The 23,750-nt window shown below is 35.7% G+C and overlaps 2 protein-coding genes across 5 annotated transcripts in view; one reads left to right on the top strand and one right to left on the bottom strand.

The window, feature by feature from the left end:
• Positions 1-10,574, top strand: part of LOC136028137 (ran-binding protein 9-like) — a 66,603-nt gene extending 56,029 nt beyond the window's left edge. The window contains exons 9-11 of the mRNA XM_065705794.1: positions 4,882-4,996; positions 6,810-6,976; positions 10,403-10,574. Coding sequence (XP_065561866.1) covers positions 4,882-4,996; positions 6,810-6,949 — 255 coding nt within the window. The 3' untranslated portion in view covers positions 6,950-6,976; positions 10,403-10,574. The remainder of the gene's footprint in view (positions 1-4,881; positions 4,997-6,809; positions 6,977-10,402) is intronic.
• A 1,745-nt stretch (positions 10,575-12,319) lies between these two features.
• LOC136028136 (snake venom 5'-nucleotidase-like) overlaps positions 12,320-23,750 on the bottom strand; it is a 53,425-nt gene continuing 41,994 nt past the window's right edge. For all 4 annotated transcript variants that reach the window (XM_065705790.1, XM_065705789.1, XM_065705792.1 and 1 more), the window contains 2 exons: positions 17,356-17,553; positions 12,320-12,531 (listed from right to left, as the gene is read on the bottom strand). In XM_065705790.1, coding sequence (XP_065561862.1) covers positions 12,362-12,531; positions 17,356-17,553 — 368 coding nt within the window. In that variant the 3' untranslated portion in view covers positions 12,320-12,361. The remainder of the gene's footprint in view (positions 12,532-17,355; positions 17,554-23,750) is intronic.

The following is a 23,750-nucleotide window of genomic DNA, read 5'->3' as shown; positions in this document are numbered from 1 at the left end:
CAATGACGCGTGCGAAACGTCAACCCCAAGTCAAATTCGTGCATTGTTTGGCATCATTTTAACAACTTGCTCTCCATCAGCTCCTACAGATTTATGGGAAAAATATAAGTCAAAAATGTCCGAACATATACTTCATCGAAAACAGTTAGAGACGTCAGACATGACTTTTGATTTTACATCAGAAATTTATAACTACACTTTAGTTGTTATAGAAGATTTGTGCATAAGTATGGCAAACAAACCTCTTCAGGGTTTGGGAATGCCTTCACCTAACCGTATCGCTGCTGTTTCGACATGTGTAGAATTGGATCGTGAACAAAGTTACAGTACGAGTGATCTATTGTCGTATGTACAAAATAACATTTCCAAGTTAACGTCGGAACAAAAAGACATTTATGATACGATAATGCATTGTGTCGATAACAACGTTGGAGAAATTTTCTTTTTGGATGCGCCAGGAGGTACTGGTAAAACGTTTGTGATAAAACTGATTCTGGCATCAATTCGATCTAAAAATGATATAGCGTTGGCAATTGCGTCGTCCGGAATAGCCGCAACATTGCTGCCTGGTGGAAGAACTGCTCATTCCGCTTTGAAATTGCCTCTGAACTTGCATTCTACAGAAACTCCCACGTGCAATATTTCCAAATCATCTGGGATGGGTAAAGTATTGCAGCAATGCAAACTTATTATTTGGGATGAGTGCACAATGGCACACAAAAAATCGCTCGAGGCTCTGGATCAATGCTTGAAAGATTTGCGAGGGAAGTCGAAACCCTTTGGCAGCACCTTAATATTGCTTGCGGGAGATTTCAGGCAAACATTACCTATAATACCTAGATCAACTCCTGCAGACGAAATGAATGCTTGCCTGAAAAATTCGAATTTATGGGCACACGTAAAAACATTAAAATTAACTACAAATATGCGTGTCCGATTGCAAAACGATGACTCTGGTCAAACATTTTCAGATCAATTGCTGGCAATGGGAAACGGAAAGCTCCCAGTAGACTCAATTTCAGGACGTATACAACTACCTGCTGATTTCTGTAATTTAGTGACGTCCAAAAATGAATTGATTGAAAAAGTATTTCCGAATATTCTAAAAAATTATAAAAATAATAAATGGCTAAGTGAAACAGCGATTCTCGCACCCAAAAATATAGACGTCCACGAAATCAACAATATTGTTTTGACCAAGATTCAAGACCAGGCAGTCCTTTACAAGTTAGTCGACACAGTTTTGGAACCAAATGAAGCGGTTAATTATCCATCTGAATTTTTAAATTCCATAGATCTTTCAGGGTTTCCACCACACGTGCTACAACTAACAATAGGCGTACCAATAATACTTTTAAGAAATATAAACCCACCAAAGCTTTGCAATGGCACTCGACTTGCCGTAAAAAAACAATGGAAAACCTAATAGAGGCCACAATCCTGACAGGGCCTTTTGAGGGTGAGGCTGTTCTTATTCCTCGCATTCCCATGATTCCAACAGATCTGCCTTTTCAATTTAAAAGATTGCAATTCCCAATTCGATTAGCTTTTGGAATCACCATTAACAAAGCTCAAGGTCAATCATTAGAAAAATGTGGTATTGATCTTAATACTGATTGTTTTTCCCATGGACAATTGTACGTTGCATGTTCGAGGGTCGGTAAACCTGACAATCTATTTATATGCAGCGAGAATTGGACAGCGAAGAATGTTGTATATTCGCAAGTTTTACGCAGTTAATTTGTATTTCGGAACCAAATGAAGCGGTTAATTATCCATCTGAATTTTTAAATTCCATAGATCCTTCAGGGTGTCCACCACACCTGCTACAACTAAAAATAGGCGTACCAATAATACTTTTAAGAAATATCAACCCACCAAAGCTTTGCAATGGCACGCGACTTGCCGTAAAAAAAAAAACAATGGAAAACCTAATAGATGCCACAATCTTGACAGGGCCTTATGAGGGTGAGGCTGTTCTTATTCCTCGCATTCCCATGATTCCAACGGATCTGCTTTTTCAATTTAAAAGATTGCAATTCCCAATTCGATTAGCATTTGCAACCACCATCAACAAAGCTCAAGGGCAATCACTAGAAAAATGGGGTATAGATCTTAATACAGATTGCTTTACCAATGTACAATTGTATGTTGCATCTTTGAGGGTCGGTAAACCTGACAATCTATTTATACGCACAGACAATGGGACAGCGAAGACTGTTGTATATTCACAAGTTTTACGTAGTTAATTTGTATTGTATCTATCTATCTATCTATCTATATAAAAACGAGTTGTGTGTATGCATGTTTGTTTGTTTGTAAAAAGAGCGTTTGCATATGACGTCATTATTAGTACATACGGCTTTGTATATGGACAGACAATGGGAAAGCCAAGAATGTTGTATATTCGCAATTTTTACGTAGTTTGAAACACATATATAAATCTATCTATATTCACAGGTGGGACACAGGGACACAACTACAATGGCGCGTAACTAATATGGCGCGTAACGACTTACACGCGCGGGGGGGCTTGGGGGGGCGCGAAGCGCCCCACCAACTAGGTGTTGGGGTGGCGCGAAGCGCCACCCCAACAGCTAGTATATATATATATATATATATATATATATATATATATATATATATATATATATATATATATATATATGTTTATATATATACGGTGCTTAAACTGTGAGAAATATATTTATTAAAAGTAAGCTATATAAATATCTAGTCCTTGTGTTAATGGGGTATGGAGCAGCGTTGCCAACGCGGTACAGTCGTACCATTTTTGGTACTATTTAGAGGTCCTGACACAGTGCAGTCCACTAAGAAATTTGTTGGTACAATACATCTTTTCCTGTATATTTTGGCTTTCCTTGCTCCTTTCTTACTAGGACATCTGTTCAAGTTTTGGTTACGGGGATATTTGCGCTCCATGGGCATTGGGAAGTAGAGGCATCGAAAATTGTTGGTAACGTAACGTCTTGTTCAGGTGGTTTGGATAGTATGCAGTTAAAGGCTGTTACTGTCCTGTTCGCGGATAATAGTTTACTCTTTAGAACTGCCACATCAACTGAACTTTTGTCTAACGGAAACAACACTACTGGAGATCATAGAACTAGTCGGTTATAATCTCCTGGCTTTAAATTATGACAAAACTAATATTATGAAATATTGAGGATAGGTGCCATTAACGCAAATGTATCTCAAAGCACATATTAATTGTACTTCAAAAGAAAATAACTAGGGGTGTAAGCAAAGAATTTTATTATTGATGAGAGTTCATTATGGAGTATGATAGTTTTATATCAGTAAAGCTATCTAAAAAATCTCGGTACGCTTCGCCGTATCAAACATTTGGCAACAAAACATTAAACACAACAAAAATATTTTGTTATTTTATCCATATTTGGGTTATGGCCGCTTGCTGTGAGCAAGCAATTTTGAAGCATGTTATATTTTTATCATCAGCACATTCACCGGAATAAGTTGACAGATTTGAATTAAACCAAATGGACAGCAAGAGTTGGCTAGCTGTATTATGTTGCTTTTTTGGGTGCGCACCTGACCTGTTCACGTCCTTGGCTTGGCCATGTCCAGCGCATTTGCAACGACCGACTACCGAAAATTGCCTTCGAAGGTCGCATCCACGGTTCTCGCCCACGCGGTCGCCCTCCGAAGCGCTGGAAGGAGAACTTCTCCGACTGCAACCTCCCTGGTCTTCTCAGATTGGCACAAAACAGGGAGCAGTATAGGCGACAAATAAATTTGCTTGTGAGGAGAGAGGCCCCGAGACGACCACCAAGGCCGGAGGGGACTTAAGTCAAGTCAAGACCTGACCTGATCTTAGTGGGAGGAGGGATTCCTACATTCTTGTCATCATGACGTCGCTAGAATGGGCTGTCAAATATTAATAAAACTTGATGAGAAGTACGAGCTTCTGCCTTAGTTGACTTCTTCCTGTTGCAGAACCTTCTCTACCTCTGCGGGTGCTAAGGGCTTGTAAAATCTTGTTTTCGGGATACCTACTAGAACGAGTTGGTCGAACTTTGCGAAAATTTACTGGGAATGAGAAGCTTTTTGAGGCCTGAATATGATCGACCTCTTTGGGAGGAGGGGATAACAACCCGATGATGGATAACACGTAGTATCATTAGCTGTTATCTGGACATTGGCTATTGAGGAGTGTTTACGAAAATATTGAACAACTGTATTGGGTTCAACCAAACTTTGTCAGAAGTAACTGTTTTTGTCCTAGTTATTCCTTTTCAGGCTTCAGAATAAGGTTGACCTTAGTGGTGGAGGTTTAAGCGGGTCTCTAATTTGTTTCTAGGGAACGTTGTCAGAAGAAAAATGAAATCCCTATTAAACTTGGTAGGAAGTAAGATTTAGGCTCATATCGGTGGCTTTATATGGTCTGCATTTGATTTTGGCCATCAGGCTGACAAAAATCTCTTTATCTGCCTAATTGCTAGATTTACTGGTGGGATTCATTTAAAGAAAAACTAGGTTAACATCTGCAGTTATGATCGCAGGTATTTGGTCGGTCGAACCTTAAACGATCAAACGGCTACATTCAGTCAATCAATCGGCCCCTTCGAAGAGTGGTCCAAAGAATCTGAAACATAGTATGTAGAAATTTGCTGCTAGGAAAAATTTCTTTTCTTAGGAAAAAACTTTTCTTTCTTATGAAAAATTCGAGTACAATCCAATAGATATTTTCACTTGTGTTGCTCTGCAACGGTGACCCATGGGTCACTGTTGCTGTAACACTTCAAGAGTCCTCTGCATCGAAGCTTTGATTTAGATTGTTTTACTATTAGGATTGTTTTGCTCGATAATGTAGCGTAAAAATAAGATATTTTCGTTTTTCAGAATGCCTTCAGTTTGATCGCATATGTCGACCCTTGGTCAAGTAAAGCAGTTGGCTGGCAGTTGGAGCAATCTCAGAGAGAAATCCTGGGTGATATTCTGAATTCGGCAATTGTTGGTAAGCAGATACGCTGTTTTTTTTTTTTTTTTTTTTTTTTTTTTTTTTTTTTTTGAATGTTCAGCATGAGCGTAAATCGAGTAGATACTACATTCCCTACTTGTTTGTTTGAGGGCTGGTTTGGTTTTTCTAACGAACTGATATTTTATTTGTAAGCTAAATTTAATCTGCTTGTCTTTCCCTGTACCCACACAGAAAAGAGTTTGTAGCAATGGAAAATGCTCCTCAATTGTATCAACAAGCGATTTCGTTGCGGTTATATTTTTAGAGGTATATTTTAAGAGGCTTTTGAGAGCGATTATGTCGATATTTTTCCCTTATCCTATGTTTTGCCCTTGATGGTATTTTTTTTTCTGCGGTTCTTGCTGTCATTTTGAATATTCTAAGGGTAATAAATACTCCATATATAAAGGATAATTATACTCCATTGCTGGTGCATAGTGCTTTAAATCAGAGTTTCAGCTGCTGGGTCTTTTTACGGGACAAATATGAAACCTGTGGCCCAACATTGCTGGATAAATCGCTAGGCCCCGTATTGCCAAGCGGAGTATCAATCCACTATGATAAGACAGGGTTGAAGATTCTAAGGCAGGGTTTATATGACTGCCTAATATTTAGAAGAAAAAAGTAGAAGAAACTGCCTAGGTGCCTGATAAAAGCTGAATTGTCACTTTTGATACTTGCTTGATAATTAAATTGCTTAATGTTTGCAACTAAATTGCCGTGACAACTTAGTATTGCCCAGTATAAATATTTATGTGCGAACCTTGGGTAAGATGAAAGCAGAACAATATTCTTTTAACAAAAAGCTACAGGAGTAAAACAGATGCAAGGGTAACGAAACATACTATGAACTAGCAGTTCATATGTTTCAAATAAAATAAGAAAAATTGTATTAAAGAGTTAAATATTACTAGCTATTTGTTTAATTTTTTATAGACTATCAAGTCTGAATTGTGCTTCGTTCCTGTTCCAGGTTGTGATTTTACCAGTTAGTGCTCTATATCTACCACGATTTGACGTTTGTTTTGGACTTTTCCTTGTCGAGCGAATAAGAAGAAGAAAAAATTGTCATAAAAATTACCTAAGAACGTGTTTAAAAGTTGTAACTTTGTTATTTTTAACAAGTTTCATTTCGAATATAGAAGTAGATATAAAAAAATGCGGCTAAAGATGGAAAAATACTCTAATTTTCAGTACAATTTAGAACACTTTTGTAACTCAGAAATTCCAAGGGAGGAGGTTTCGGTCCCGTTTTACCCTTTCCCCCCAGGTAACCACTGAACTGAACAAGGAATTTACGATTGCTGACGGTGCTACTTCCGAAAGATGAAGATTATAAAAAAATTTGCTAATAATGTTATTATTTATAGCTCGATAAATATATATTTCGATGATTGCTTGCCAGGAATAGAATTTATTTAAATTTTGTGCACTTTGTATTATTGCTAACTTATATTGCTAACTTATTATTTTGTCTTCTTTGTTTGTAAACTGAAAACTCTAAAGTTTTTAAACTTCAAGTTTTTTTAGTATTAATAAAGCTTAAGTTTCTCTTGAGGACTGTGGGGGGGGGGGGGTTAAGCCGTTTTTATTTTTTCTCAGATCTTAATTGCATGGAAGCTTCATACTCTTGAGGATTGGTAGCCCTTAAGGTAAATGTAGCCAAGAAACTAATATAGCTTTGAACTCCTTTTGCTCAGGCGGCTTTGTTATATTATTATTATATTAAGTTATTTTGCTGTATTGTATATATATTATGTCCTTTATCGTGTGATAAGGACAAAATAAGCTAAATTTAATTTACTTTCAGAAAACTATAGAATGCCCGGAAGACCTCCACTAGAGGAAGCTTTGGCTCATGGGTGCGAACTTGGAAATCTTATGATCCAATCTGGCAATGGGATCGCAGCCTTTTTATCTGTGAAAGGGCTACTGGAGCAAGATTCATGAGTGTAATGACTTTTAAAACGTAATCACGTAAGTTTTATTTTTAAAAGTACTCATAGAGAGTGAAGTACCGGAAAAAAGGATAAAACAGACATGGACGTGTCCACAAATGCCCCTGTCTAGTGTGCACTGCCATGGTTAGCCAATAAGACAATTTCTCCCCCCCACCCCAACAAATAAATAGTCTCGGGTAATCGTCATTTTGGGGGTTAGCATCGTTTTCTACATAATTCATACAAATTTTGTACTTGTCGGTAATTTCAATCATTCTCCAAAGAAATGACGACTTTTTCAATAAGTAATATTGTAGGCTTGTCCTCGCTAATAAGTTTTAAAAATATTTCTAGATCCTATTTGGTTTGAATGCTTTTTTTTTTTTTATGGAGACCTCTATCACTGTAGCATAACATACGTTTTTATTTGTTTAATAATTTCTTTCATAGCAATCCAAAAGGTGTGGTGGGAAATTTGTGTTAAACTGATGTTTACTATGCACCCTCTTTAACTCACTTTATTCGGCGAATAAGGACTATACTTTCTGTATCTTTTACGCTTCTCAAGTTATTGTTTTTTTGTTGTTGTTTTTTTTGTTTTAATTTCGGGGTTTTTGGGAATCTCTGGTTTTTCGGAACTTTTTTTTTGGGGGGGGGGGGTCTTTGAGGCCCAAGAAAACCCTTGCTTGTGTACACAACTATTTTGGAAGACATTTTTTTAAAGAAGTTTTAAAAAAACACTACAAATTAACATGATTTTAGGCTGAGCGTGGCAGCATTCCGGTGCCTAAAATTTAGTTGATTAGTCACGTTGAAATATAATGACAAATGTAAATAAAGAAAAATCCATATGGGAGTAAACGAGGGGTCTCCCACCCTATCCGTAAAAATGCTAGCTCAAGTTAGATGTTACTATTTTCTATGCCAATTGCAAGCTGAAGAGGTAATAGCTCTTTTACGCTTATAAAATCTGTAAATGCTAAAATATTTATTTACATGTTAATAGACAACAACAAAAAATCGATTTTTTCTCTTCTTTGGATTTCTTTTCTTATTTTCGTTTATTTTCAGCTGCCGAAGATAATTCAAAAAAAGGAGAGTGAAAAGGTTTTTTGATGAAAAGGTTTCCAAATATGTGCATGCGTATCGTAAAATCATATAAATAGGACTAAAAGTTTTCAAATTTAAACTGAAGCTGAACTAGATGTACCGAAGAGAAGTTTCAAAATGGAAATGAGGAAATCATTTGAAATTTAGTTATTTTAAATTTTTACTTCAAATTGTTTAAATAATTATTAGCCGTGTTGTGCTCTTTAGCAATACTCAAGTTATAACTCAATTAAGTAAAAACTCGTAACAGTTACGAGTTCTATAAACCCTAGCACAAAACAACTTAGTTTTGACCAATGATATATTGATATATCGTTTGTTGATTTACGGCTCGTTATGCTCGTAAGAATCTTTTACCGTACCTTACCTAACATGCATACATAAATGGACACAAGTGGATAAAATCGTATAAGACGAGACATGCACAAAAGTTTCGTAAGTGCCCTGCCTTGCTATGCGTAATAGATGTACGTCAATGGACTGTATTGTTTTGGTATTAAGATATTAATAATTAAATAATCTTAGTTGTTAATTGTACCGCACTGACTTATTAGAAATTACTTTGAAAAAAAAGTTCTAGAGATTCCCAAGGGATTCCCCTTTTTGCCCATTAAATTAAAATTAGAATAAAATAATGGTAATATCTAATTTATATGCAGTATTCTTATAATAGGGCAGCCAAACATTTATCGGCATCCGACTTTTGAGCTGAGGAAGGCATAGTGGCTTCAACTGTTAGGGGTGTTGTGCCTCACTCTAGATTTTGAATTGTAGCTTTTTGGGGCATTTTTTATTGAAATGTCTTCTTTGTTATTTTCGTCGAAAGAATTAAAAAACAACTAATCTCCCCCTCCCCTCATAGACATTGAAAAATGCCCTTCTCCTTCTAATTTTTTGTGAACTGATGCCACAGGGAAGGCAGACTGTCTTTCAACGTAATATATTGACCAAATCTTCAACATTTTTAAGGTAAAATAACATGAAAAGCCACAAACAGCGGAACAAGCTTACGCCACCATTTTGAATGTTCGCCCTTCTTTGGATATCATAATGTGACCTGGTGACCTCTTTAAAACAGGCTGTAAGATCTGTCTTTAAACACTATTATATACATGTACCATTTTAAGGAACTTAGTTGGAATATTTATAAGTATTTTCATATATCATCCTCAGCAATCCTTTTTTTTTACATCCCAAGAAGAAGGACTTTTAGGGACTAAAAGTCTCTAAACCTGGCTCTTTCTCGTCTTCTTTTTTTTTTTACCTGGAAAGTGTGACTATATAAAGTGTGACCATTTTAAGGAACTTTGTTGGAATATTTTATAAGTATTTTCATATATCATCCTCAGCAATCCTTTTTTTTGCATCCCAAGGAGAAGGACTTTTAGGGACTAAAAGTCTCTAAACCTGGCTCTTTCTCGTCTTCTTTTTTTTTACCTGGAAAGTGTGACTATATAAAATGTGACCATTTTAAGGAACTTTGTTGGAATATTTATAAGTATTTTCATATATCATCCTCAGCAATCCTTTTTTTGCGTCCCAAGGAGAAGGACTTTTAGGGACTAAAAGTCTCTAAACCTGGCTCTTTCTCGTCTTCTTTTTTTTTACCTGGAAAGTGTGACTGTATAAAGTCTGACCATTTTAAGGAACTTTGTTGGAATATTTTATAAGTATTTTCATATATTATCCTCAGCAATCCTTTTTTTGCATCCCAAGGAGAAGGACTTTTAGGGACTAAAAGTCTCTAAACCTGGCTCTTTCTCGTCTTCTTTTTTTTTACCTGGAAAGTGTGACTATATAAAATGTTACCATTTTAAGGAACTTTGTTGGAATATTTATAAGGATTTTCATATATCATCCTCAGCAATCTTTTTTTGTGTCCCAAGGAGAAGGACTTTTAGGGACTAAAAGTCTCTAAACCTGGCTCTTTCTTGTCTTCTTTTTTTTTACCTGGAAAGTGTGACTGTATAAAGTGTGACCATTTTAAGGAACTTTGTTGGAATATTTTACAAGTATTTTCATATATCATCCTCAGCAATCCTTTTTTTTTGCATCCCAAGGAGAAGGACTTTAAGGGACTAAAAGTCTCTAAACCTGGCTCTTTCTCGTCTTCTTTTTCTTTTACCTGGAAAGTGTGACTATATAATGTGTGACCATTTTAAGGAACTTTGTTGGAATATTTTATAAGTATTAACATATATCATCCTCAGCAATCCCTCTTTTTTGTATCCCAAGGAGAAGGACTTTTAGGGACTAGAAGTCCCCAAACCTGGCTAGAGGGCCTTAAAGATTTATCTTTCTTGTCTTTTTTTTTTTACCTGGAAAGTGTGACTATACAGTTTTATTTTTTCAGGAGTTTCATTGTTGAACGGATGTCCAGCTGTAAATATTTGCCAAAATACTTTGAATTTGTAAAGCATTTTTTGAAGATTTTTTTTTCTGTTTTTGAGATTTTTACCCGCGGTTAGTTAGATTGTTATTAGTGGACATATAAAGTAAGAGAATTAAAAGTACAGTCGTTTATATTTGCCTTTTACTTGGTATGATTCGTCAGGATCTTGATAGACACCTTTTTACTGTGATTCATTCATTTTTTTTAGAATTATGCAAAAAGTATTAGAAAGCTATTGTCGTCATCCTACAAAAAAAGAAAATGAAAAGAGAGTTAATTTCAGATATAATAAAAAGTGATTATAACAGTAATTGTCACTTTGAATATTTTGAGACTCCCCTTTATATTTTATACTATCCTAGTACAGTAGAGGGGTAATTCAGTTTAAAGATCATAGTTTATGTTCATAGTCAGTTCATAGTTTAAAGTGTGAAACTGAAATAGTATTCAAATGACCGGGTTTAAGAAAGGGGCTATAGTTTCCTTTGTTTTCTTCTCTTTTAATGCGAAATACTAATTGCATTCTTGGATGTACATTTGGTATTAAAAGGTGCTGACACCCTTGAAGGGTGTTACCCTTCTCCATTTCTCTTGAGCGTAGATAAAAGTGGGAAGGGGTAGAACGCCCCCCTCCCTCTCAGAACATCATTGCCCTACTTGTAATACCCTCAAAAGTGGGTGTAAAGCTTAGTTCTGACAGAAGATGATACTTTGGAGGATGGGGACCAGATAGATGGTCCTATTATTAGGACCATCTAGCACCTATTATTCTTTTACTTAATATGCAAAAAAAAAATCCATAAAGCCAGGCATTGGTTAAGTATCTGTAACCACCTAGCGAATTAAAAAAAGAGTACTCGATCGTTATGGCCAAGCCACGCGTCTTTGGGCCCAAAAATGTCCATTTTCATGTTTTTAACCCGCCTCCTAGAAAACTTCTTATTGATGGGGTCATAGATCTAACCCACTGGTATTCGAGCCAAAATTTGGTGGGAGTAGTAGGTATTTATTGATGCTTTCATGACAGAGTTGAAGCCTTTATCCATGAGGACAGGAGTTCGAGTCCTGGTCTCGCTGGTTATTTGGTTTTGAACGGCGGTTTGTGGCGTGACTCTTTAAGCTCAGCCAGAGTCGGACCAGCTCTAAATGGTAACTGAAGAAATCTAGGGAAGGTAAATAGGAAGGGTGTAAGAAATCAAAGGGTGATTGCCCCCCTCCCCCTTTACTTCCTGACTGAAAGGCCGTAAAACGGAGGCAGCACCGCCTGTAAGATCGCAGTGCCGTATTCTTCACCCTTTTGTCCTTACCTTTTCACGAGGGCTGCTCAGAAGTATAAGAAAACTGCCTGGTTGCTCTTGTTCTATGTCCCATGGTGCATTTAGGAGTGTTCGTTTACTTAACATAAAGTGAAAATAAAGCATCTTAATAACTACTCTCCCGTTCTTGAACTTCTAAGGGGAGATACCTCAGTTATAGAGTATTCGACTGTAGATCGACAAGTCATCTGTTCGAATCCGGTTGTCTTCTAACTTATTTACCCTGTTGTAGCACAGTGGATTGATGGTCTGCTTCACCATACGGGGCCCGGTGTTTGATCCCCGTCGCATTAAGGCTGGCGACAAGCTAGGCCTAGTTTTTCGAGCTTGTCTCCCCATAGGCCTATGTCATTTATATATATGTATGTGCGATTAATAAATAAATGAACTTGAACTTGTCCCCTTAAAAACAACTCAGCAACTGAAACGTTGATTTGACTCCCTATGCGCCAGCAATGGCTTTAGAGGATCATTATTCTTTTTTTTATCTTGAACTTTTGAACTTCTGTTGGGTTTGTTGGCATTAATCCTCTTCTATAACTCGTAATAACGGAGAAATTCATTTCAGTAAAAACATGTAAGTTTATTTGCCATAACATAAAACTCAAATAAAAAGACAAAAAGCAGTAGAGAAGACTAGAATCAACGATATTGGCAGTAGGCTTTGACTTGAACTTCGATCAGAGTCGATGAAACGAATGCGACCCTCGACACCAATATTAACTGGTGAAATTTTTGAAATGTAACCCTCAACCACGTCGTAGTCTTTAACGCCTAAAAATAAGCTACATTAGAGAAACGCTCGGGCTTATATCGAGTTTACATGGATATGGGATTTACAGAAAGCTATAAAAATGAGTATTTTATTGCCCAGCTTGCATACTTTCATGCCTAAAACAAAACGGTGTATCGTGTCACTTTTTGAAACATAGTTCAGAAGTTGTGGAATATTTCTTTAGTCGATTTCTATGTGCTGGTTGAGTTTCGACCTGCTAAGGTTGGGAGAAGAAAAAAATATTAGTACCCCTTGGTTTAAACTACCAAACACAATTTTTGTACTTGTATCGAATTGAAGCCACATTATCTAGCTATACACTGTTCTTGTTTGTGGACATGGAAAATGTCGTGTACACCATTGGTTTTGGGTATGATATGATGTACGTTAAAAGTAATTAAAGAAACTTGTTAATGCTTCCTTGTCAAAAAAATTCATTTGTCAGGTGTGATTAATTCATTAATTTGTCCTGTTTAATTTACCTTTTTTATTGTATTCTACAAAACAGTTTGTAATTATTTCAAACAGTTCGTGGTAACGAACTGTAGTAAGGAGCGACCCGGCTCAATAGTAAACGAAACTCTAAAACACGGAATTTCGATGCTAAAAGATACATCAAAAGAATCGAATTTTCATGCTGATTCTAAATATATAAGTTTCAGCAAATTTAGTCTTTGTCATCAAAAGTTACGAGCTTGAGAAAATTTACCTTATTTTGGAAAATAGGCGGAAACACCCCTAAAAGTCATAGAATCTTAACGAAAATCACACCATCGCATTCGGTGTATCAGAGAACCCTATAGCAAAATTTTCAAGCTCCTATATACAAAAATGTGGAATTTCGTATTTTTTGCCGGAAGACAAATCACGGGTGCGTGTTTATTTGTTTTTTTGTTGTTTTTTTTCCCAGGGGTCATCGTATCGACCAAGTGGTCCTAGAATATCGCAAGAGGGCTCATTCTAACGGAAATGAAAAGTTCTAGTACCTTTTTAAGTGAACAAAAAATTGGAGGGCACCTAGGCCCCCTCCCACGCTCATTTTTTTTTCCCAAAGTCAACGGATTAAAATTTTGAAATAGCCATTTTGTTCCGCATAGTCGAAAACCATAATAACTATGTCCTTAGGAATGACTTACTCCCCCATAATCCCTGGGGGAGGGGCTGCAAGTTACAAACTTTGACCAGTGTTTACATACAGTAATGGTTATTGGGAAGTGTACAGACGTTTTCAGAGCAATTTTTTTGGTTTGGGGGGTGGGGCTGAGGGGAAGGGGCTACGTGGGAGGATCTTTCCTTGGAGGAATATGTCATGGGGGAAGAAAAATTCAATGAAAAGGGCGCAGGATTTTCGAACATTACTATAAAAAAACAATGAAAAAATAAACATGAAAACGTTTTTTCAATTGAAAGTAAGGACTAGCATTAAAACATAAAACGAACAGAGATTATTACGCATATGAGGGGTTCTAAAATACTTTAGCATAAAGAGCGAGGTATTTAGGAGGAGATAAATACCTCGCTCTTTATGCTAAAGTATTTTTAGTAATTTCAACTATTTATTCTACGGCCTTTCTAATTCAGGGGTCATTCTTAAAGAATTGGGACAAAACTTACGATTTAGTGTAAAGAGCGAGGTATTAACGAGGGTACAAACCCCCTTGTATACATAATAAAAATATAAAAGTGTTACGTAAGTTAATTCTTAAGTTACGTATATTTTTTACTAATAAAAACGTTCGTTAAAAATTAAAAGTTCTAGTTGCCTTTTTAAGTAACCGAAAAATTGGAGGGCAACTAGGCCTCCTTCCCCGCCCCTTATTTCTCAAAATCGTCTGATCAAAACTAAGAGAAAGTCATTTAGCCAAAAAAAGAATTAATATTCACATTTCATTTTAATAATTTATGTGCGGAGACCCAAAATCAAACATGTATTAATTCAAAAACGTTCAGAAATTAAATAAAAAAAAACTAGTTTTTTAACTGAAAGTAAGGAGCGACATTAAAACTTAAAACGAACAGAAATTACTCCGTATATGAAATGGGTTGTCCCCTCCGCAATCCCTCGCTCTTTATGCTAAAGTTTGACTCTGCCACAATTCTACTTTTTAAAACAATTAAAAACTTTAGCGTAAAGAGCGAGGGATTGCGGAGGGGACAACCCATTTCATATACGGAGTAATTTCTGTTCGTTTTAAGTTTTAATGTCGCTCCTTACTTTCAGTTAAAAAACTAGTTTTTTTTTATATTTAATTTCTTAACAAAGAGAAAAGGATGACGCTAACATTGTAAGCTAAACTTTACCTCTCAGTGGATTTAGATTTTGCCCGTCATTTTTTAAAAAGTTTTAGGAAAAAAGACGAAAAAATAAAGAAAAAAAAATTAAATAAAGATGAATTTTTGGCCAGCGGATAAACTTTTGAATTAATTTTCGGCAAGATATTTACTGGCTGAAAATTCTCCTTGTTACTGCTTCTTCGTTTTGTTTTCTTTATTTGTTCATTTTTTGTTTTCATACGTAATGTGTTGCCAGTGCAGTCTTAGAACCTATATAAGATTTTAGTGATACAATAAAAAACGGCAAAGATTGAACTAGACGTCCAGTCCCATGATCTATTGCAGCATGCAACACCTAGAAAATTTTGGGATATTTGCATGGAAGCAAAACTAGTAAGTAATTCCTGTGTTGAGGAAGTCAGACTGTAAGGATATATCGGAAGAGATGGGAAATTATGTTTGATGTGCATGAAGTAGCGATGGAATCGATGCACCGAAAACTACTTTTAGGGAACTCAGTCTCTTTAGATCTACTTACAACGAAATTTTACTAGTTCCACAATTCAGTCTGCTTCAAAATCAGCTGATGATAATGATCGGATTTTACCATTAGCAATGAATAATTTAAACGCTGAAATCAACTAATTCCCTATGTATCTTGTGTATTTGTCTGTATCTCAGATCTCATATAGTCCTTGTTTCTCTTGTTGTACAAATGATCTTGAGCTCCATCAAGCTCCTCCCAATATTTTATTTATTTTTTACTCTACTTTTCTATTTATCATTCATCTTCTTCTATTTGCTTGAATTTGGATGCAGACGCTTTCGCATAATTTTCTCACCAAAATCAAATTGTGATATTTATTATTTATTTTTTGCTTGCAGTTTATCGTCTATCTGTACAAGGTTCGTGTAGTGGCTAATCAAAAATTATATGAATAATTCTGATTGGCTCGGCCTATGTTCAATTTGATTGACCTTCAGTTTTGACTCGATCCAGTTCTGGAATCTAGTTAAATATCTATTGTGAATGGGTTTGGCTTCAACTGGTTCTCAAATCAGCGCTAGCTAAATCTTGTTTTACTGTATCTCGTTATGAATGGATCTGATCCGAAGAGTTTCTATCTTGATTATCTATGCAGAAGTTCTGGACCATTTCTCTTGGTAATAGAACATTTCTTAAATGGTCTTTAGTTTAATGGTCTTTATTGTCTTTAATGGTCTTAATGGTCTTTATTATTACCGATGTGAAGATGCAACGTCACAAAAGAAAATCGAAAAAAAATCTTAAAGCTGATTTGGGACTTGCTCCTAGTTGTAAATACTCTAAAAATTAGGGGACAGGAATCAAATCTGCTAAAGGGGCAGCTAAAACCCAAGCTTCTCATCTCTTCCATATTGAATTTGGATACCATAATCCTTTTCACGGATCTGGATGACAAATAAGTAACTCTCTCTTCACCGAGGTCAGATCGAACCCGAGAGTCTGAAACAGTACTTGTTGTCGTTGACCAAGTTCGGTTTAATTTTGCCAGCCCGTTGAGCAATTAGGCAAGAGATAGTTCCAAATAGCAGTTCCGCCACTGGTTGTGCCCTAGCCACTCCGACGAATAGCCTCGTGAATTAACACAGATTAAATTATGAAACATTCATAAAGACCAAAGTTTTCTGCAATGAACAAATATTCCTCAATACATCTCATGTCCTGTAGATATTTCAGCTTCACAGTATTGTGTCCAAAAATAGTTCAAGAAATTTCTTTCGTCATCTGGTGAAAGGGGTGTTGGCGTTAGCGATGGCTTTCCACAAATACAGGACACGAAAGGCTAAAACTGGAATGATTCCATTTACCAGGGGGACAGAGAGCACACCCGATTTACAATGAACTACAAGGGTTGGTTTGAGTAGAATCGTTATGTTCAGCACACCTAGAGCATTTCTAAGTACCGGTACAGTGACAAGAGATCTTGAACCTTTTTAAGTTGGTTTAGTTGGGACCTGACAGTCCTTTCTTGTGTTTTCGAAAAAGGACTGTTTTTAAAAAAAGCAAGTTTAGATAATTCTCCAAGAAAAATTCAATTTTATTATCATTCTATAGCTGAGATTCAGCTCTATCCACCTACCGAATGTTGTCATGTAAAACGACAAGTTCGGATATACTATACAAAATCAATCATTTACACTTTTTTGCTATGACATTAGGAATTAAAAAAACTATTGGCCAATAATAAAAAAAAAGTCCAGTCTTTCTGTTATGGCTAGATAAATGGATTTGAGACGTAATTTAGAGATCATGTAATCCATGGATTTTGTGAGCTTTGACTACTAACCCTACATGCCAGATTGGGTCTATAATAGCTTTTTCTCTGATTAATTTGAAATTAGAATTAATGAGTGTGATAAGAAAGAGATTAGGAAATGAAAGTGGCTTAAAACGTTTAGTTATTTCTTAATGAAATAACAATTACTATTTTGGGATACAATATTTCAAGAATCCCCATGCTCCTAGAGATTGTTCATGATTAGATGAAATAAAAGTCCTCAATTACCTAACATTTCCACTGTCTTATTCTTGAACATGTAATACCCATCTCCTCCTTCAGCAAGAAAGTCGAAGATCGCAATTCTATAATTTTTGTTGTCTTCAACTGGCTCGTAGGCAGGAACACGACATTTCTGACATCTTGCATACATTTGAACAGTACGAGCACCGGGTGGTAGGTTCTTGTCAATGAAAAGTTGCAAACCTGAAAGAAAAAACAGTTATAACTGACTTTGAAGGGTTAGTATCAAGGTTGCCACCACGGTCAGTTCCTAAAGTGCTACAATTGCCCAAATTTGCGTACTATGCAGCCATTTTCGGTTTTTTGCCTTACGAAGAAACGTAGACTCAGAAGATTTTTGCAACAGAAAACAAATTAAGGAAAGACGATTGCCAAGACTACCAACATATTTTCTTATGCTGGCACTAAGAGCCTTGTTATATAATAATGTACATAAGCCTACTCTAATGGCTTAGCTAGCAGTCAAAATACGTACAGTTATATATTTATTTATTCTCCTCAAAATCGAGGAGTATATAAAATACTTTGATGATATTACAAAAACGAAGAAATACTTCAACAAACGAAAGAAAGCACTGATTTAAAATAGGCTTAATAATATAACTGAATAAAATACGTAAGAACAAAAAACCAACAAAATATCGAACATTATAATATCAAACGTTTGTTAAACATGCATTATTTTAGAAATGGATTGGCATAGGAATTTGAAGTATTCGCCATAATTTCTCTCATATCAGTCAATAGTTAAAAATAAGAGCTTCAAAAACTTTGATTATTCTCAAAATAAGACACTATTAGTCATTATAATAAGACCAGCATATTAAAATCATTTCTATCTACGAAATAGAAAATATTACATAGTTATTGCAACATCGGGTGGCCCGGGGTCATAATACTGGCAAATAATTCTTTATCCAAGTTAGAACAAGAACAACTTGAGCAGTAAAAGACGATAAAGAAAAAACAAAGAGAAAAAATTGAGGCTGAAGACAAAATAAGAATAGGTAAGCTACATCTTGGAAAAAAAATGATAACAAGACGGACTAGCTGGATTAGTATTTGCCACAAAAAGACTAAAAAAAAAATAAATATAACTCAAGTAATAAAATTAAGTAATGCAAAAAAAAAAATCAGGGAAAAAATGAGCAGGGAGAAACTCGGCTCAATAGTAAACGAAACTCTAAAAAACGGATACTAATTTCGATACTAATAGACATATCAAAAGAATCGGATTTTTTTGCTGATTTTAAATATATAAGTTTTATCAAATTTAGTCTTACTCATCAATAGTTACGAGCCTGAGAAAATTTGCCTTGTTTTTTGAAAATAGGGGAAAACACCCTCTAAAAGTCACAGGATATGAACAAAAATCACACCATCGCATTCAGCGTATCAGAGAATTCTTATGTAGAAGTTTCAAGCTCCTATCTACAAAAATGTGGAACTTAGCATTTTTTGCCAGAAGACCGATCACGGGTGCGTGTTTATTTGTTTGCTTGTTTTTTGCTGTTGTTTTTTCCAGGGGTGATGGGCTGACGTACTCCCCCACAGTCTTTGGGGGAGGGGCTGCAAGTTACAAACTTTGACCAGCGTTTACATACAGTAATGGTTATTCGGAAGTGTACAGACCTTTTCAGGGGGATTTTTTGGTTGGGGGAGGGGCCTACGTAGGAGGATCTTCCCTTAGAGGAATTTGTCACGGGAGAAGAGAAATTCCATGAAGGGGCCGCAGGATTTTCTAGTATTATTTTTTTTTAAATAATGAAAAAATAAATTTGAAAAAGTTTTTTCCACTGAAAGTAAGTACCAGCATTAAAACTTAAAACGAACAAAATCTCTTCCTAAATACCTTGCTCTTTACGCTAAAGTATTTTTAGTAATTTCAACTATTTATTCTACAGCCTTTGTGATTCAGGGGGTCAATATTAAAGAATTGGGACAAAATTAAAGCTTTAGTGTAAAGAGCGAGGTATTAACGAGGGGGCGAACCCCCTCATATACATAATAAAAATATACGAACATAGAAATTCGTTACGTGAGTTAATTTGTAAGTTCCATATATTTGTTACTAATAAAAACGTTCGTTAAAAATTAAAAATTATAGTTGCCTTTTTAAGTAACCGAAAAATTGAAGGGCAACTAGGACTCCTCCCCCATCCTTTTTCTCAAAATCGTCTAATCAAAACTAAGAGAAAGCCATTTAGCAAAAAAAGAAATTAATACGCAAATTTCGTTTTAAATATTCATTTGCGGAGAGCCAATATCAAACATGCATTAATTCAAAAACGTTCAGAAATTAAACAAAAAAAACGAGTTTTTTTAACTGAAAGTAAGGAGCGACATTAAAACTTAAAATGAACAGAAATTACTCCATGTATGAAAGGGGCTGTTCCCTCCTCAACGTCCCGCTCTTTACGCTAAAGTTATTTACTGTTTTATAAAGTAGAATTGAGAGAAAGAGTCAAACTTTAGCGTAAAGAGCGGGACGTTGAGGAGGGAACAGCCCCTTTCATATACGGAGTAATTTCTGTTCATTTTAAGTTTTAATGTCGCTCCTTACTTTCAGTTAAAAAAACTTGTTTTTTATTCAATTTTAACAATAAAGCCAAGAAAAGGATAATAATACGTAATATATAAAAGTTTGAAAACGGAAGAGCAAAAGTGCCCGAAAACCAGTTTGTCCGCTTTGCCCACCTTAACCAGTGCAATTTCAGATAGGAGCCGTATAAGTCCCGACCAAGAGTGACAACATTGTGTAGTAAAGACCGAGCGACAAAAAAAATTTCTATCTTTTAAATTTACATACTTCAAAGTTTTCAGGTATATTGCAATCACGAATTGGTTTCGACCTTGAGACAATCCAAATACACCTGGAAATAAATTGGCTAATGGCCAGTAAACTTTTAAAAATAGCAGTTGCAGGCATAACACGAAGGTTTTTCCATCTTATCCTACTTAAAACTTCTGCTTCTGCCACTATCAAGAAATCTCCAGAGACTTCAACTCGCAAAAACTAGGCTAATGATCAAATTGATTTACAGAAGTATAAACATTAAACTTTTGCTGAAGAGCTCAGATTCTGCTATATTAAAATGTTATCCGAATTTTTCAGAGTCAAGGTTTATGTGCAGTAGTTATAAAATTAGGTTTCAAAGGTTTTAGAATTAGAAGTTTTGAAACCAAAATCATGGTATCACAGAGAAGTTTTCTTATGCAATGGTTTATGCTAAATACAGAACTGGAATTAAAATTTTTCTCAAAGCATAATATTATGTAATCATTTAGCGAATTTTTTGGTGGACAAACAGTGTTTTTGGTGTTTTTGTTCAACACCACAAAATTTGTAGTGTTTTGGTAGTGTTTAGGGTAAATCTAACTTTAAAATTTATTGGAGACAAATATCGGCTTTAGAAATATGTTACAAAGTAATCCTGAACTGTTGCTTTTTATTCAAAATGAAAAAACCTAAATTTTACTGCAAAACCAGATTAGGCAACATTAATTGCATAAGACATGTGGGTAGGCCAATGACAAAACTTATCCTTGTTTTCGAATGTAGCTTCACCAGTTCAATTGCTTCTTCTGACAACAATAACTTCTGCGAATCAAACCGTATTTATCATCATAGTTGGGCCTATTTGCGTCGCAGAGCAACACAACTACTTTCGTTACTTTTTTGGAGGGGCCTGTAGCCCCGATGCGGTAAGAGATGCTAACTAAAAATTTTTTGGGGGTATGGGAATCGTACAACGGGTCAGAATCGTTATAAAGAAGTTCGTAAAATTTTCTGTAGTTTTTGGAAAAAGGAAAATAAATAAAAAAGTTGTTTCTAAAATGTTTTACTTGAGACCTTTTTTCACTTTAATCGAGTAATACTACGAAAAGAACGCAAGATGAAATTATCTTTCTTATTCATAAAATTGATCTCATTCACTTAGAAATAATTTTCAAAATTGTCATATTCCATCAATTTTTTTTTCGTTTCCTCGAGGTAATTTTTTTTTCAGACAGGGTAATATTGCTGTTTTACGGCGGAGAGACAGATCTTGATCTTCTTAAACGTTTAGCGGACTTTGTTTTTCCAAAAATAAAACTCCTTCTGTGAATATACATTTTGAATTTTTGATTTTGTGAATGCTCTACATTTTGTCTAAGTAAAAATGTCCTAACTTTGAAGCTAAATTCTTTAGAAATCAAGTAATTTTGAACAGTGATGGAATTTCATGCTATATATTTGAAAACCTAGGTGAAATTTCCGCATGTCATACAAATTTTTAGGATGTAACACTTTAAATCCTGATTTCGAAACACAGAAGTTCCAATTTTCTTTTACAAATTTTCAATTTTGTTGTCTGGCATTTTTAGAAGTTTAATCATAGGCAGCGCAATAGCGCTGCCGAAGTAAAGAGCTATGGAGGCACAATGTATTATTTATTATTATTAATTTGTTTTTGTTTTGTTTGTTTTAGACCAGGGCAATTCGAATCGAAGGAGTTGTTGAAACTTTCGAAAAAAAATCCATTCTATTGGAAATTGAAAGGGCTAGTGCTCTTTTTAATAGTCGAAAGTGATCGAAGGGCAACTAACCCCTCTCCCATGACCACCATTTACTCAAACAAATCCAATAAATTTTGAGATGACCATTTTGTTTAACGTACTTGAAAGGTCCCGAAATTATGTCTTTGAGGATGACAACCCTTCCACTGCCTTCAGAGCGAAGGTTGTAAGTTACCCTGGGGGCATATAAGGTTTATATAAAAAGGGTGATCGCACAAACTTCTTGAAGGGTCTTATTGGATTGTTAATAAGAAGTTCTAGTACCCTTTTAAAAATCCAAACTGATCGAAGGGTGGATACCCCCCCCCCACCAGACACCTCGTATTTTCCCGAAATATATCTGGTAGAAATTTTGAGATGGCCATTTGTTCTTGCAGAAAATTTGAAAAAGGCACATTCGATTGGAAATTGGAAGGGCTAGTGCCCTTTTTAATAGTCGGAAAGAATTGGAGGACAACAACCCCTCCCCCCACGTCCATCAATTCTCCAAGACACATCAAATTAAAATTTTGAGATACCCATTTTGTTCAGTGTAGTTTCTGGAAATTATGTCTTTGAGGATGACAACCCTCAGCGCAAGGGTTGTTAGTTATGCTACGAGAGGATATAAATTTACATGGAAAGCATGGTCGTTAAAAACTCTGGAGAGGCCTCGTTTGATTGGAAATCAAATAGGGCACTAGAATTAGATCTTCCAGTACCCTTTTTTTGAGTCAAAGAGATCAGAGGGTAGCCACCTCCCCCCCGCGTCGTATTTCCCACAAATGCCTCTGATAGCAATTTTGAGATAATTATTTGCTCAAAAATAGTCCAAAGATCATATAATAAGGTCTTTGGGGTTGACAGAATCCCCAAGAGTCTGGGGGTAAGGGTTGTAAGTTATATCCCAGGGATAAATATGGTTTTTATGGAAGGGGTGTGGAGGAGTTAGAAGAGACTCATTTGATTGAAAATTTATGGTTATAGTTCCCTTTTAAGATTTAAACATGATGGAGAGTAACTATCCCCCCTCAGACATACTCTTTTCCTGAAACCCATTCAAGTAAAATTGTGACATAGCCTAAAATTGTGAGATTTTGTTACCAATAATCTGAAAATCGTATAGCAATGTCTTTAAGGTGAACACAATCCCCTAGAGCCCATGGGCAAGGGTTGTAAGTTATCCCTCGGGGCATTTAAGGTTTTTATGGAACGGGTGGTCGCACAAACTTTGAATCGGATGGAGCTCATTTGATTGGAAGTGGAAAGTTTTACTGCCCTTTCTAAGAGTCAAAAATGAAAGGAGGGTAATCAGCCCCCTCCCCTAAGCCTATCATTCCTCAAAACATATCCAATTGAAATTTTCAGAGATCTATTTTGTTCAGCTTTGTTAAAAAGTCCAGTAATTATGTTTTTTGGGATGTCATCCTCCCCACGGTCCCCAGGACAAGGGCTGTAAGTTAGGCTGCTTGTTCATTGTTTACGTATAGTACATGTTATTGAGAAAGTTATGCATGTTTGAACTTTACTTTCCAAGAAGACATAGGGCATTCATGTGAGCTTTTCAGAGAAAGTAGAGGGGAGTGTTGAACTAAATCAAAACACGTTATGTGTATACAGATTTTCAAAAGGATGTAACACAGGAATAACTTAGTTTATTAATTTGGAACATTCTGAAAATGATATGGGATATGATCAAAAAGGCAATATTTGCATGCTACCAATACTACTGCAACTATAACCACTACTACTACCATGCTACTTTATTTACGATATTGAAGGGAAATTCGAACTAAATCAAAAGATGCTATGCGCATGCACATTGTCAAAATAGCGTATCT

The sequence above is a fragment of the Artemia franciscana genome, chromosome 6 (assembly GCF_032884065.1).
Source record: "Artemia franciscana chromosome 6, ASM3288406v1, whole genome shotgun sequence".
NCBI classification, from domain to species: domain Eukaryota; kingdom Metazoa; phylum Arthropoda; class Branchiopoda; order Anostraca; family Artemiidae; genus Artemia; species Artemia franciscana.
This window is presented reverse-complemented; position numbering and strand designations above follow the sequence as displayed.